Source organism: Lepidochelys kempii, chromosome 1, assembly GCF_965140265.1.
Source record: "Lepidochelys kempii isolate rLepKem1 chromosome 1, rLepKem1.hap2, whole genome shotgun sequence".
Lineage (NCBI taxonomy): Eukaryota > Metazoa > Chordata > Testudines > Cheloniidae > Lepidochelys > Lepidochelys kempii.
Genome location: NC_133256.1, coordinates 175689187 through 175704255, shown reverse-complemented (window position 1 = coordinate 175704255; position 15069 = coordinate 175689187). Strand labels below are relative to the sequence as shown.

At 41.0% G+C, this 15069-nt stretch overlaps 1 protein-coding gene across 1 annotated transcript in view; it reads right to left on the bottom strand.

The window, feature by feature from the left end:
* The window catches only part of LOC140905912 (putative uncharacterized protein ENSP00000383407), a 44901-nt gene that overhangs the window by 8328 nt on the left and 21504 nt on the right, over window positions 1–15069 (bottom strand). Inside the window, exons 3-5 of the mRNA XM_073329437.1 lie at window positions 13832–13872; window positions 11502–11539; window positions 7436–7522 (exon numbers count right to left, since the gene is read on the bottom strand). Coding sequence (XP_073185538.1) covers window positions 7436–7522; window positions 11502–11539; window positions 13832–13872 — 166 coding nt within the window. The remainder of the gene's footprint in view (window positions 1–7435; window positions 7523–11501; window positions 11540–13831; window positions 13873–15069) is intronic.

Below are 15069 nucleotides of genomic sequence, written 5' to 3'. Positions count from 1 at the left end.
CTTTTTTGAGTTGAGGTGACCAGAACTGCATGCAGTATTCAAGGTGTGGGTGTACCATGGATTTATATAGTGGCATTATGATATTTTCCATCTGAGTATCTATCCCTTTCCTAAAGGTTCCTAATATTGTTAGCTTTTTGACTAGTGCTGTACATTGAGCAGATGATTTCAGAGAACTATCCAATGACTCTGAGATCTCTTTTTTGAGTGGTAACAACTAACTTAGAACCCATGGTTTTTTATATATAGTTGAGATCATGTTTTCATATGTGCATTACTTTGCATTTATAACACTGACTTTCATCTGCCATTTTGTTGCCTCGTCACCCAGTTTTGTGAGATCCCTTTGTAGCCCTTCACAGTCAGCTTTGAACGAAACTATCTTAAGGAATTTTGTATCATTTGCAAACTTTGCCACCTCACTGTTTACCCCCTTTTCCAGATCATTTATGAATATGTTGATCAGCACTTGTCCCAGTACAGATTCTGGGGAACCCTGCTATTTCTCTCCAATGTGAAAACTGGCCATTTGTCCCTACCTTTCGTTTCCTATCTTCTAACCCAGTAGGTCCCAAACTTTTTCAGCCGCTTGTGCAGGGAAAGCCCCTGCCGGGCCGGGTCAGTTTGTTTACCTGCCGCGTCTGCAAGTTCGGCCGATTGCGGCTCCCACTGGCCGCGGTTAGCTGCTCCAGGCCAATGGGGGCTACTGGAAGCAGTGGCCAGTACATCTCTCGGCCCATGCCACTGGGAGCTGCGATCGGCTGAACCTGCGCATGCAGCAGGTAAACAAACTGGCCTGGCCCAGCCCAGCAAGGGCTTTCCCTGCACAAGCAGCAGAACAAGTTTGGGAACCACTGTTCTAACCAGTTATTGATCTCTGAGATGACCTTCCCCTTATCCCAGGACCGCTTATTTTGCTTAAAAGCCTTTGGTGAGGGACCTTGTCAAAGGTTTTCTGCAAGTTCAAGTACACTATATCCACTGGATCACCCTTGTCCACATGTTTGCTGACACCCTTGAGAATTCTAACAGATTGGTGAGGCGCAATTTCCCTTTACAAAAGCCATGTTAAATCTTTCCCAACAAATTTTGTTCATCTCTGTGTGTGATAATTCTGATCTTTACTATAGCTTCAACCAATTTGCTTGGTACTGAAGTCAGGCTTACTGGCCTGTAATTGGCAGGATCACCTCTGAAGCTTTTTTTAAAAATTGGCCTTACATTAGCTATCCTTCAGTCATCTAATAAACAGGCTGATTTAAGGGATAATTACATACCACAGTTAGTAGTTCTGCAATTTCATATTTGAGTTCCTTCAGAACTCTGGGGTAAATGCCATCTGGTCCTGGTGACTTATTGTTTAATTAATCAATTTGTTCCAAAACCTCCTCTACTGACACCTCAATCTGAGACAGTGCCTCAGATTTGTCACCTAAAAAGAATGGATCAGGTGTCGGAATCTCCCATCCTCTGCAGTGAAGACTGATACAAAGAATTCATTTAGCTGCTCCACAGTGGCCTTGTCTTCCTTGGGTGCTCCTGTATCACCTCAATCATCCAATGGCTCCACTGATTATTTGGGAGGCTTCCCATTTCTGGTGTATTTAAAAAATGTGTTGCTGTTAGTTTGTGTGTCTTTTGCTAGTTGTTCTTCAAAGTCTTTTTTGGCCTGCCAAATTAAACTTTTGCACTTGACTTGCTAGAGTTTATGCTCCTTTCTATTTTCTCCAGGAGGACTTGGTTTACAATTTTTAAAGGATGTCTTTTTTGTTTCTAACTGCCTCTTTACTCTGTTTTTTAACCCTGGTGGAATTTTTTTTCTCTTACTATTTTTTTTAATTTGGGGTTTACATTTAAATTGAGTCTCTATTATGGTGCTTTTAAAAAGTTTCCATGCAGCTTGCAAGTGTTTCACCCAGAAAGTGGTCAGGAAGTGTGGTCCAAAGTCCACTGAAGGCAACAAAAAGACTCCCGTTGATTTCTCTAGATCAGGCCTATACAGCTCTATTTTCCAGGTACTTAAGAGTTTAGCTTAAATCAATGAAACCAAGGAAATTCAGAGCTAAAACTAGCACGCTGTCATTGTCACGGAGTCCCTGGGCGATGCTCTGGAACTGCTCCCCATGAAGCCAGGCAGGACTCTGGGGAAGTCTCCTTTCTGTGAGCAGCCTGTCTTCAGGACACACAGCTCACACAGCTTCCACCTTCCTGGGTCTGACCTCAGAGCATTCAGCATCCTCTGCCCCGCCGTGCGCTTCCCACAGCGAGTCTGCTCAGGCGGGGCTCCTGGGGAAGCCAGAGGGTCCTGCACCCCAACTTTGCAGTCAGATGTGACTCTCAGCCAGCCAGTAAAACAGAGGTTTATTAGACGACAGGAACATGGTCTAAAACAGAGCTTGTAGGTGCAGAGAACCGGACCCCTCAGCTGGGTCCATTTTGGGGGGCAGTGAGCCAGACAACCCCGTCTGCCCTTCACTCCATGTCTCCAGCCAGCCCCAAACTGAAACTCCCTCCAGCCCCTCCTCCTCTGGGCTTTGCTCCTTTCCCGGGCCAGGAGGTCACCTGATTCCTTTGTTCTCCAAACCTTTAGCTCTCACCTTGCAGGGGGAAGGACCAGGCCATCAGTTGCCAGGAAACAGGGTGTCGGCCATCCTCTGTGTCCAGACACCTGCACACACCTGCCCTCTAGGGCTCTGCAATGATCATACACCCTTACCCCACCCCCTAAAAACTGCATAGGGAAAACTGAGGCACCCCCACACTATTCAGAGGAAACATTAAGAACAGTCCCACTTCGTCACACAGGCCTATACAGCTCTATTTTCCAGGTACTTAAGAGTTTAGCTTAAATCAATGAAACCAAGGAAATTCAGAGCTAAAACTAGCACGCTGTCCTCACCTTGCCGTGTTGTGTCTAGGTAAGAGGATTTTAGAACAGAGGATGATCTTCATACCATATGTGCTGCCATCCCTTGGACAACAGAATCTGATACAACATCAGTCTTTCCTCTTCTAAATGTCTTTGCTTTGTTTGGTGTACTCTGAGTGTAGAACTCACCAATTTAGAAATAATCCTTACCTTTATTACTAATAGCCTAGGCTCTGATCCTCCAAAACATTATGCATATGCTTAAGTAGGCCTGTGTTATGCAGTCCAACCAATCTCTCCAACAAGCTGGCAAATTATGGAGAAAGTCTCCTCATAACTAGATCTGGACAATTGATTTTTTGGTTCAGTGGCCAAACCAGAAAAAAAAAGTTTCAAGTGAAACAAAATCTTTCAGTTTGGAGTATTTTTTTTTTACCAGCCCCACAATCCCCTCTTTTGTGTCAAATCTAGATGAATTTCAAAACAAAAAGGTGAAAAGTTTTGTTTTAAAAATGTTGAAATGAAATATTTTGACGTTTTCAGAATATCCCTTCCCTCCCCCCGCCCATTTTAATTTTGCGAAAATTGTTCACGGAATTGGAGAACATTTTAGGTTGATCCAAAACGACATTCTTCTGTGACTAATCTATGTCCTGAAATTTTTTTGCCCAGCTCTACTCATAACCATAGTCTCTATCTAGCAGCAAGACATCTATTTTCAAAGGGTACACAATGGGGCAGCCCCACAGTACAGAATACAAGGTTTTGACAATTCTTTCCCAACTTTTTTAGGTTTGTTCCCTAACCAAGAATTTACACTTAGTCAAATTTTCTGAAACAAAGAAAGAAAAGAAATAAGCTAAATACATGAAACAGCCACACTTTCTATTAAGGTTTTATTTATATAGGGCTTTTAAAGAGTTAATAAAACATCAGCTGTCATAATTTACAGACATGAACAGTGTGTGTTACAGACTGCTATAAGCACATCAGTAGATCTACCTTCCAATAGAAGGTATCATAGACATTACATAGTTGGGGTCGGCAGCCTGCGGCTCGAGAGCTGATTTTTAGTGTCACTCTGCTGCCAGCCTGGGTCCCGGCCACCAGACCCGCTCAGCCTGCTGCCGACCCGGGGTTCCGTCCATCCAGGTCGGCAGCGGGATGAGCGCCGGGGCCAGGACCCCAGACCGTCAGCGCGGGTGGCAGACGGAACCCCAGACCGGCAGCCCGCTGAGCTGCTCAGCCCATTGCTGGTCTGGGGTTCCGTCCAGCAGCCCCTGCCAGACCGGGTCCTGGCCGCTGGCCCTGCTCAGCCCACTGCCAGTCTGGGGTTCTGTTGGGGGGGCCCTGTAAATGTAAAATTTATTACTGGCATGCAAAACCTTAAATTAATGAAGACTTGGCACACCACTTCTCAAAGGTTGCCGACCCCTGTAAATAAACCATGGTGATCAGCGATCTTTTGGAGTATGACAACTGACTAACTATTTATTAAAACTTCTATTAACCATGTACTAAGAAACTATTTATAAATGGAACCATAATAGAAAGCGTGAGCCATGAAGGAACAGATGTGTACGTTAGCATTTCTCTGTTCTGATGCTGGTAATATGGTAAAATTATTAACTGTATATGTCTTGCTCCATGTACTATTTTTGGTTTACTTTTTCTTTACTTTTTTTAAAAAATAAAGAGTATAAAAAATCAATTCAAAAATCCCATCAGAATTTTCTGTCTTAGAGAACTCCACCAGGCTTCATTGCTTCCTACACAGTGGCTTGTATCATATACTCCCTGATTTCTTCCTAAGCTTCTTTGGACGAGCCCTACAGCTTGCCCACTACTGATTTTACTACTTACCATGCAAAATGCCCTCAAAAGCACTGGGATTTTGTACAGACTAAATGTAGGTTTTTGTTTTGTTTTAAATTGGGCTTTATAGCTCTGGTCCTACAAGCATGTGCTTATCTTTACACATGTGAGTAAAAGTCAATGTGTTACTCACATGCTTAAAGTTAAGCAGGTGCCTAAGTGTTCATAGGATCTGGGCCTTAAATCGACATACAGGGGTATTTCATACTGGAAAATGAAAGTACCCTTTAGATGGACCAGTACAAAAGCCTCTAAAAACTACCCTAAATAGTTTGGTTGTTTTATGCTATAATATTTAATTATGTTTGTAAAGGGCTGTTCTCATGCCCAGTGCACCATTTCATGGTACATTTTCCAACCTATATTAAACCTGCAGCTGGGATTTCAAACACAGCAACACAAGTTTACCTATTAAATTTTAAATTGGATTTGTTTTTTTTCACACGCCCTTTCCCCCATGTCTACTTCGTTTGATAAGGAGGTAGGGATTGTGAGTGCTTCTCTGATGGCATATAGGGTAGAAGTCCTTAGAGCAGAACCAGCTGTCAGACAGACAGAATTAGAGCTTTTAAGTGACAAGTTCTTCTACTCTAGCTCCTCCACCAAGGAGCTAGATAAGTGGGGATCAAGAAGCTAGCAGGGCATACCAGGTTTGGCTGAGTGAGAAACAACAGGATATTCTGTGGAACAAAAGCACAGAGAGCACGGACATAGAGCAGAGTGGAGCTGCAGGAGTCTGCTTGCTAAGTACTGTACAATGACCACTTTAGGTCCTGCTGTATCTCTAGCCACCTTTGTTGCCCTTCTCTGGATTCTTGCAGTTAGGAAATATGACAAGATCATTGCCCTGCAATCTCTCCCTCAAGAAACAATCCAGCCAAAGGAAATGGGAATTTTGCCTGAATGAGGAGGAGTCTGTAGCTGCATACTTTAAAATATTACAAACAGTGCTCAGAACTGCCTGCAAAAATGCAGAAATGGGTGCAATAGGTTTTCATTTAAAATCCTAAACCTTGTTATTCTACCTTGATCAGTCAATCCATAGAACTTATCCTTTTGCAAAGAGGATGTAAGGGGAAGGAGTGATAATTTACCATCTCTAAATCCCATACAGACCAAACACGTTTTGACTTCCAAGGCTTATGGAGAGCCCAGTTCTGCTGGGTATAGAGAAAGTGGAGTCCCACTGCATGCACACATCACAACTGTCTATCCCCATGCCACAGAACTATGGCCCATAGACTTTATTGGGTGAAGTATCCCATTGACTTCACTGGTGCTACTCACATAAGTAAAGTTACCCACTGTGACCCAGGAAGCCCCCAGTGCCAACTGAAAGAAGACAAACCATACCATATCTCACATTAGGCCTGACATACTCATTGCCCCAACTCACTGTTCTCATAATCTATGAGCTGTCATGTAAGATACCATATGCAAACTGGTGACAAGCTGGCCATTAATATTATTGTGTGATGTATAAAGAACTATAAATGCGTGTGGGGAAAAAATGTTCTTAAAAGGCATTTTGCAAGCTGTGCATAAGCCCAGGCTGTCCTAGACAAAGGAAAGTTGTTTTGCCTGTTTCCCTGTGTCTTCAATGTACATTGAGCCAGGTAATATTGCAGAGAACAATGAAAAGTACATCTGCCGACAGGCTAAACAAAGCCATCAAGCTAAACAAGAGGGATGGGAAAACTGCTTAACAGTCACAACAGCAGAGAAGCCTGCACCCCCAGGAAGCCTTCCTGGCTCTTGAATCAGAGACAATAGACTTTGGGAAATGTAAGTAGAAGCAGAAAGCCATTTTGGCATCCACCATCTCGGGGACACAAGAGGCCAGAGCTCTTGTAATCTGAGAAAGATGGATCCTTCAGCTGAGGGGGGGTTGAAGTCTCTGCACACTGACTATAGGTGAGAAATCTGTTTAGACAAAGATTGTAACCTGCTGAAGTTAAGTTTTAGGCACGAGAAAGTGTGTTTTGTTTTACTTGTAACCGTATCAGTGTCTTCTATTCTTATTTATAATCACTTAAACCTATGTGCTTTGTTTAAAAACTTATTGTTGTGTTACAAAACCATCTCCATGCTGTAAAAGATGTGGGTTTTCAGTTAATCTATCAGGCTGGTATATGTTCTGTCTCTTTGTAGGCTGTGAGCTTAACCTCTGTGAGGGTCCAGTGAGAGGGACTGGACACAGCAGGAACTCTGGGGAACTCAGGAATTGGGGTTCACTGATTGTTATTTGCAACACAAGGTTTGGACTGGCAGACTCCTGAAGATTTTGCTAGCAAGGCAGACAAGCTGGAGTGTCAGGAAGAAGAAACATAGCTTAGCAGCAGCAAAGCTCTCTCTTGCCATGGCAGTGTGGTAACGCAACCACTCACAGTTCTAGATGACCTGTGCAGGGCGTTACACTCGTACTCAGCTGTTTGCAGAACTGGGCCCCATTCATTGCATTGGGGGTGGGGACATGCTGTGACCCATAGACTACAGGGTGAATATCACCTAGAGTCTGTACTTTGTCTTATTTAAGCTACATTTTTTCTCTCTCATGGAGGATGTAAATCCAAAGACGGCTTGACAAATTATTTAGACAGATTATTGGTGAAAAATGAGAAAATTTTCTAGGTGCCCTTTAAAATACTTTGTGGAAAATGCAAAATCAGCTGAAATACGTTTAGCAATTACCTTCAAGCTGACAGTGCCTTTTGATGTACGAATCTTTCGCAGGCTTCTTGGAATTCTGCCAAAGTGCGCCATTCACATTTTTCCTGTCTAGAGTAAAAGCATCGAAAACATTCACCTGCATTCATATCATATCTGTGAAATAACGGGAAAGTCTATACAATATTCTCAGAATGCAAATCAAAGAAGCTCAACAGTATACTGTAGCATCTGCTCAGAACATGGACATGAATAAATGGCTTTGCCAAAGTGGAAATTTGATGGATGGATTTTAGTGTGGCAGAGTTCAAATGCATCATCTATTGACATTGCCTGCAGCCTCATGTAACACTGTTTAAACATTATTTAAGTTAGTTTTAATACTATAACCTCTGGTCTGAAGGCTTTGACATCAGCATTCTGTGGCTTTCCAGATATCTTTTTCTGGTGTAGGATTTATATAAATATTATTTAGATTTATAATGTAATGAACTAGTTAGTGTATATAAGCACCATTATTCCCTTTTGAATGGCATCAGAACTGCCCAAATGTGTATCCTGGGCACTATACTCCTAACACAGATGCCACATTAGCTCAAATGGGAAAGGCCAGTGCTTTTGAAACAAGAAAATCACACTTCCCTCCCCATGGTAAGCTTCCAAGTGGCCACGGTGTGCAGCATATTGATAGCCACGATGCTCCTAGATGGCCGCAGACTTGTTACAATATACTGGGCCTCACCCTGCTATTCCCAGAGAATTTTCATTATGAAGGTATTAATTGGTTCCATGAAAATGACAGGAATCTGTTATAAATATGGAGCTGAATCCTGTAGTCCAAATAACATTGCCTTTTAGAAAAGCTTTCCTTATGTAAAGCTGCAGAATCAAGTCAACTATGAGCATATATGTTCTAAAATGGACATTAAATATGGGAGGCTGTAGAACGTTTCGAAATGGGGATTATTTATGACACTGCTAAGCAATTCTTCATCCCTAATTCAGTCAGGATACAAAAAAAGAATCCTGAATACATAACTACAAATTTTCAAAGACTACAGCATAAAATGAATTGCACCTAGCATGGGATATATAATGCAATAAGAAGAGGTTCTATAAATACATTTGGAGCAAGAGAAAGACAAAGGAAAGTGTAGGTCCATCACTTAGCAGGGAAAAGAGATCTAATAACAGATGACATCATGAAGGCGGAGATGTTTAATGCCTATTTTGCTTCAGTCTTCACTAAAAAGGTTAATTGTGACCAAATGCTTAACTCAATTAACATCAGTAAAAAGGCGAAGGAACACAAGCTAAAATAGGGGAAGAACAGGTTAAATAATATTTAGATAAGTTAGATGTATTCAAGATAGCAGCACCTGATGAAATTCATTCTTGATATGTAAGGAACTAACTGAAGCAATCTCTGAACCATTAGTGATTATCCTTGAGAACTCGTAGAGGATAAGTGAGGTCCCAGCAGACTGGAGAAGGGCAAACATAGTTCCTATCTTTAAAAAGAGGAGCAAAGAGACTCAAGAAATTATAAACAAGTCATCCTAACGTCAATACCTGGAAAGATACTGGAACAAATGATTAAACAATCAATTTGTAAGAACCTAGAGGATAATAGGGTGATAAGTAGTAGCCAACATGGATTTGTCAAGGATAACTCACACCAGACTAACCTAATGTTCTTCTCTCATAGAGTTACTAGCCAACTGGATGCAGGGAAGCAGTAGAGGGAATATATCTTAATTTTAGAAAGGCTTTTGACATAGTCCCACATGACATTTTCATAAGCAAACTAGGGAAGGGTGGTTTAGATGAAACTACTGAGCAGGTTGGTGCACAGCTGATAGAAAGAACACACTCAGGGCATATCTACACTACTGTGCTACATTGGCGCAGCTGCGTCAGTGCAGCGCGTCTGGCGAAGACCTGTCATGCCAATGGGAGAGCGCTCCCCCATCGGCATAATTACTCCACTTCCGCGAGAGGTGGAAGCTATGTTGGCGGGCGAGCGTCTCCCGCTGACAGCGCAGTGTGGATACCGCTTTAAGTCGATGTTACTTAAGTCATTCCAAGGATGTCGTTTTCACTCCCTTGGGCAACATAAGTTACATCGACTTAAGCAGTAGTGTAGATCAGCCCTGAAAGAGCACCTATCCATCGTTTGCTGTCTTATTGGTAGGGTGGATCTAGTGGGGTCCGACAGGGGTCAGTCCTGGGTCTGGTACTATTCAATATTTCCATTAATGACTTGGATAATGGAATGGAGTGTATGTTTATAAAATCTGCAGATAACACCAAGCTGGCAGGAGTTGTAAGCACTTTGGAAGATAGGACTAGAATTTAAAATGACCTTGATAAACTGAAGAATTGGTCTGAAATCAACAATATGAAATTCAATAAAGATAAGTGCAAAGTACTACCATTTAGGAAGGAAAAATCAAATGCACAACTGCAAAATGGGGAATAACTAGCAAGGCAGTAGTACTGCTGAAGAGGATCCAGGGGTTTAGTGGATCACAAATTGAATATGAGTCAACAATGTGATGCAGTTTTAAAAAAGGTTAATATTCCGGGGTGTATTAACTTGAGTGACGTATGTAAGACAGAGGAGGTAATACCCTATTTGGCACTGGTGAGACCTCAGCTGGAGCACTGTGACCAGTTTTGGGTGCCACGCTTTAAGAAAGATATGGGCAAATTGGAGAAACTCTAGAGAAGAGCAACAAAAGTGACAGGGTTAAAAACCTGACCTAGAGGAGAGATTAAAAAGACAGGATATGATTAGTCTTGAGAAAAAAGGACTGAGGGTGGAGGGGACCTGATAGTCTTCAAATATGTTAAGGGTCATTATAAAGAGGCTGGTGATCAATTGTTCTCCATGTCCCCTGAAGGCAGAACAAGTGGAAATCAGCTTAATCTGCAGCAAAGGAGATTTAGGTTAGATATTAGGAAAAACTTTCTAACTGTAAGGATGGTTAAGTACTGAAACAGATTACCAAGGGAGGCTGTGGGAATCCCTGCCACCGGAGGTTTTTATGAACAGGTGAGACTAACACCTGCCAGGGATGGACTGGGTATACTTAAGCCTGCCTCAGTGTGGGGGTATTGTCATTCCAAGCTGACCCAGCGCTCCCCCTTGTAGGCAGGTGTGGTGTTGCAGTCTAGCCCTCACTGTGTGTGAGAAAAAAACCCAAGTATCACAAGTACAGACTGTTAGACACTAAAGAGCACCCCCTTTTGGAGGGCTGCACTTGCTAACAGAAAAGTCAATGTGTAAAAAAAAACTTTCATCCCAACATTTTAGCTGGGTGATGAGGTCATTCTTAGTCCATCTATCTCCCACCTGAGTCCGCTGCTCACCTCTATCCAGGCTCTTCCCTGGTGGGTCTCTTGGTTCTGGTCTTTGCCCCTGAAGTTAGTTGTCTTGCCTCTGCCAGATTAAGATCCTTTTCTGGAGTCAGGAATTGGGAGAGGTCTATCCACTGGGACTCTTCTCCACGGACAGTGGGTGTTACTTGCCAGCCCAGGCTTCCAGCCAGTGTCAAGGAGACACCCAGCCTTCTTGAATGCCTGCCAACTGCAGTCCTCTGTTTATAAGGCTCCCCTCTGTAGGAGCACCTCTTATAGGCTCCCCATTCGGGTGGGTTCCCCAGAAAGCTCACCCTATAGACTCTCTGCTCAGGCCCTCCTGGGAGCTCCCCTCCTCCGAAGCTTTCTGTCTCCCTTGGGAGTTCTCCTTTAACTTGAGCTTGGGTAACCATTAGTAGGTCCAGGGATTTGTTTACTCATCAGCCATTGGGGCAATCAGTTACCTTCAGCGGGCAGTCACAGGCAGACTGGGCCCTAACTCCCCATAAAGGGCAGCTGCCTTGTGATGGGGATGGACTAGCTGACCTCTTGAGCTCCCCTCCAGCCCTACATTTCTATGATTTTATTATATGCATTTTTCCTCCTTTGCTGGGGGCGGCGGGGTGGGTGGGTGGGCTACAACATCACGAAAAGCAAAACTAAGTCTTAACCAAATTTGACTTTGAGCAATTAGCACATACAGAAAATGGTTTAAAACGTTACTAACCAAATGCTTCATTTTCAGACATGGACTTCTGGATGGTTCTAAAAGAAATTAAAGAAATGTACCATTAGCTGCCATTTAGAGTTAACAAGTAAAATGAATTTATTCAAATACTGGTATTTTCAGACTAATTCTTCAAAGTAGTGTCTATGGATTTAGCTGTGCTACTCCCACTGGTTTTAACTGGAGTTACTCAGCTTTTTTCATACACACAATCACACACTCCATAACGGAGCTTTGAAAGTTTATAGATATTTGTTTTGCTAACCGTTATTTTTGGAGTCTCTTTCTGGAATGGAGAAATGTCAATAGTATAGTTAAGCAGTCTGTCAAGAAGACAGGAAGTGATATTTTTCCTAGAGATTATCAGAATCATCCCAGAGCTGTAGGCCTTTAGAAGCTTAAATTTGCTACCTTGCTAATGGACTGAACCAAAACCCTGGGTCTGAACAGAACTGACTTTAGGATGCCCAGAATCTGGGTCCAAATTTTGCACCTCAATCTCCTATCTAGTTTTTGTATACCTGTATTTGATACTAATATACCAACATACTTCACTAATTCTTTCCACATGCATTCATTTGCAGTCATTTTGCTTTATCCATCATCATTAGAAGTGTATACCAAGTTCAACTTAAAAAATAAATCACTCCGAATCAATATGATGATAGCCTGTGAATTAATTTTTTCCATCCTATCCACCTCCCCCATAATTAGTAATCTGTGAGCTGTACAATGTTCCACATAAAACAGACAATTTCTGATCCATCTGTGGTGATATTATTTGAGTATCAAGATGGTTGAATTGTTCATTATGAAATAATATTTATTCTAAAGTTAACCTTTTTTAGGTTGAATTAATCGATTTTCTTCTTACTTACTAATTATTTATAAGTATTGACCAAACTTCTGGACTTCCAGATTGCGAGTTGTTCACAAAGTTTTGACTTGGATCATTCACTGTTTTATTGTATTGTATTGTTGATCACCTGGGTCATGTGTTACTGTTTCTATCCAGTGATACGAATTACTGAAAAAATTTAACCTTGTCCTAGTCTGCATTTCAAAGTTCTACCATATGACAGTTAGGGGTGTGTTGTTTTACTGCAATAGTATTACCAGTAAAAGCTCTGTCGTGGACACAGTTTACCAGTATCAAGGTGATTTACACACTGATATAGTACTCCCTTTCCAGTACACTATAATCTATACGGCATAAAGCACATTTATACCAGTATAACTGCACCCATGCTAGGAGAGTTGTACCGCTTTAAGTACCAGTACAGTTAAAGTAGACAACCCACATGGGAGTAACAAAAATCACAAACGATGCAGTAGCAATATATGAACAATCATTCATTCTAAAATGCATTACACCTTTGAAATTTGTGAACATTTTCACATGGTACTTATCAGAACACTGAGCAGCACCTAGTAGGACCTCACAAATCACAGCACACTTATAAATCAGTATTCTTAGCATTTGACCAGATGTAGAGTAAGACCATTTGGCCAACATCATGAAGTTTTCCCTTTGTCTTTGAACACTTTGGTATCTGAATTTCTCAGCTATATTGGTTGGCAACACTTATTCTGAAGTTATTTGAGTCTACATTTAAAAAAAGCAAAAAATGCATACGGAGTCCATGGATTTTCATGTCTGTCATAGACAGACAGATGAGCTCTCCTTCAAACGTGCCATTAGATGAGATTTCATTTGAAAGAGACCTCTTTAGCAATGCAATAACCTGGATTCTTAAGCCAACAAAGAATTTTCAGTAAATTCCTCTACTAGCTCCTCACTATATTGTTAGTACTTACTGGGCATTAGCCCAAATCATAACATTGGCTCACATACGACATACTCAAACTATTCTGCTGTCACATGAATACTTTAGAAAATACAGTCTAGTTAATCCAAATCATTTTGCAAACTAATTTTTTATTTGGATTAAACACAACCAAAAAACTCCTTCAGAAGATTATTGGGTCAATGGTACAAACATGCTAGAAACTAGGTTACCACTTAAATCTTTCAGAAAAAACAGACATATGGTTCAGGCATGTTCTGATTAACAAGGACTCACTGTACTTGATTTTGGACGTCCTGGTTCCTTTATTTTGGAAGGAAGGATTTATGCATATGAACAAGCAATGGTGAAAGAACTTTAGTAATGCATTTTGAGCTTGCGACTCACTTTCCAACTTGCAGTACCGTTAGATCATTGATACACTATTAATAATACACATAGAATTTATAATAAAAATGACAAGCTAGGAGGCACAGACAAAAATACTGACAATGTATAGAACTTGAAATGATCTCAACTTACTTTTTCTTCCTTGTCAGAGTGTTCTCAAAATCAGAAAATTCCTTTAAAAAGACAGAAAAGCTGGTGTGAAAATGAAGAATGTTTAATCTACATATAATATTCTTCGTACAACATGTTATGAAAGGAGCTATCAGATTATTTTCTATTTGTGTTTATTACATACTAGTATATAAAGTCTTAAATATTTTAGCTTAGGGAGTCACTGTACAATGGGAAAGATAGGTAGTCAAACTCTAGGTGGCTTGGTTTTCAGGGGCTTGAACATATACACCTCCTACTGAGTGCACAAGACTCTGAAATTGACACTTCCAAGTATAACATCTCTGAAAAATCAGCCTGCATTACCCTTATCAGCAAGCAAATGCCATATTTGCTGAACAATGTGATTCCTAGAAATATCCTCCTAAAAAGTACAAAATAACCATATGTGTTAGGAGGATATAGTAATTGCCATAGAATGTGGCTTTAGAAGGGAGCAGAAAGATGCAAGTTGTGGCATCTCTTATTACATGCATGGAAAAATCAGTGCATAAAAGACAACAAGAAACTCTTGGGGTGAATCTTCACTCTTTAAGTTAGTTGGACCCACCCTGGTCTTGAACTAAAGCTTAACTTCAGGAAAGGCCACAGAAGACAAGCTAGGATAGAACAGAATCTCTCATCAAAATATTATTTTGATACCTCTTTATCTAGAATGTTGGAAATATAAATCAATTTCATGTCTGTGTTGGAAGCACAAAATGAGGTAAAAATTCCTGTGATGTACCCTATTCCTACTGGGCACACAGTGATACATCCTAAAGAAGAAAAGTAATATATATATAACTTTACAGCTGTTTCCCCCCATACTTTCATTTTATTTTATTTCATTTAACCTTCTTCATATAATGGCATCAATGTTTTTATATTCTGATCAACACCATGGAATCTATGCGTTTCATCCGTGACATTTAATATATTAACCTTCTGAAGGGTTTTACTATAGGAGGGGGCAATCCAAATGTGGAATTTATGTATTAAATATTTTGTTACACACTTTTCACGTCTCTTTTGAAAGGTGAGTTAAAAGGGAACGCTTTCATATAGATTGTGTGGGATTATATTAGCTGGAGTAGAAGGTTCTATTAATGTCCTGGCATTTTGATTATTATATGTGCCATTTTTAAAAGAATGTTTATGTATCTGGAGATTTGTTCACTGGTGCAATGCACAAATCAAAACATTAAACAATGTTCAAT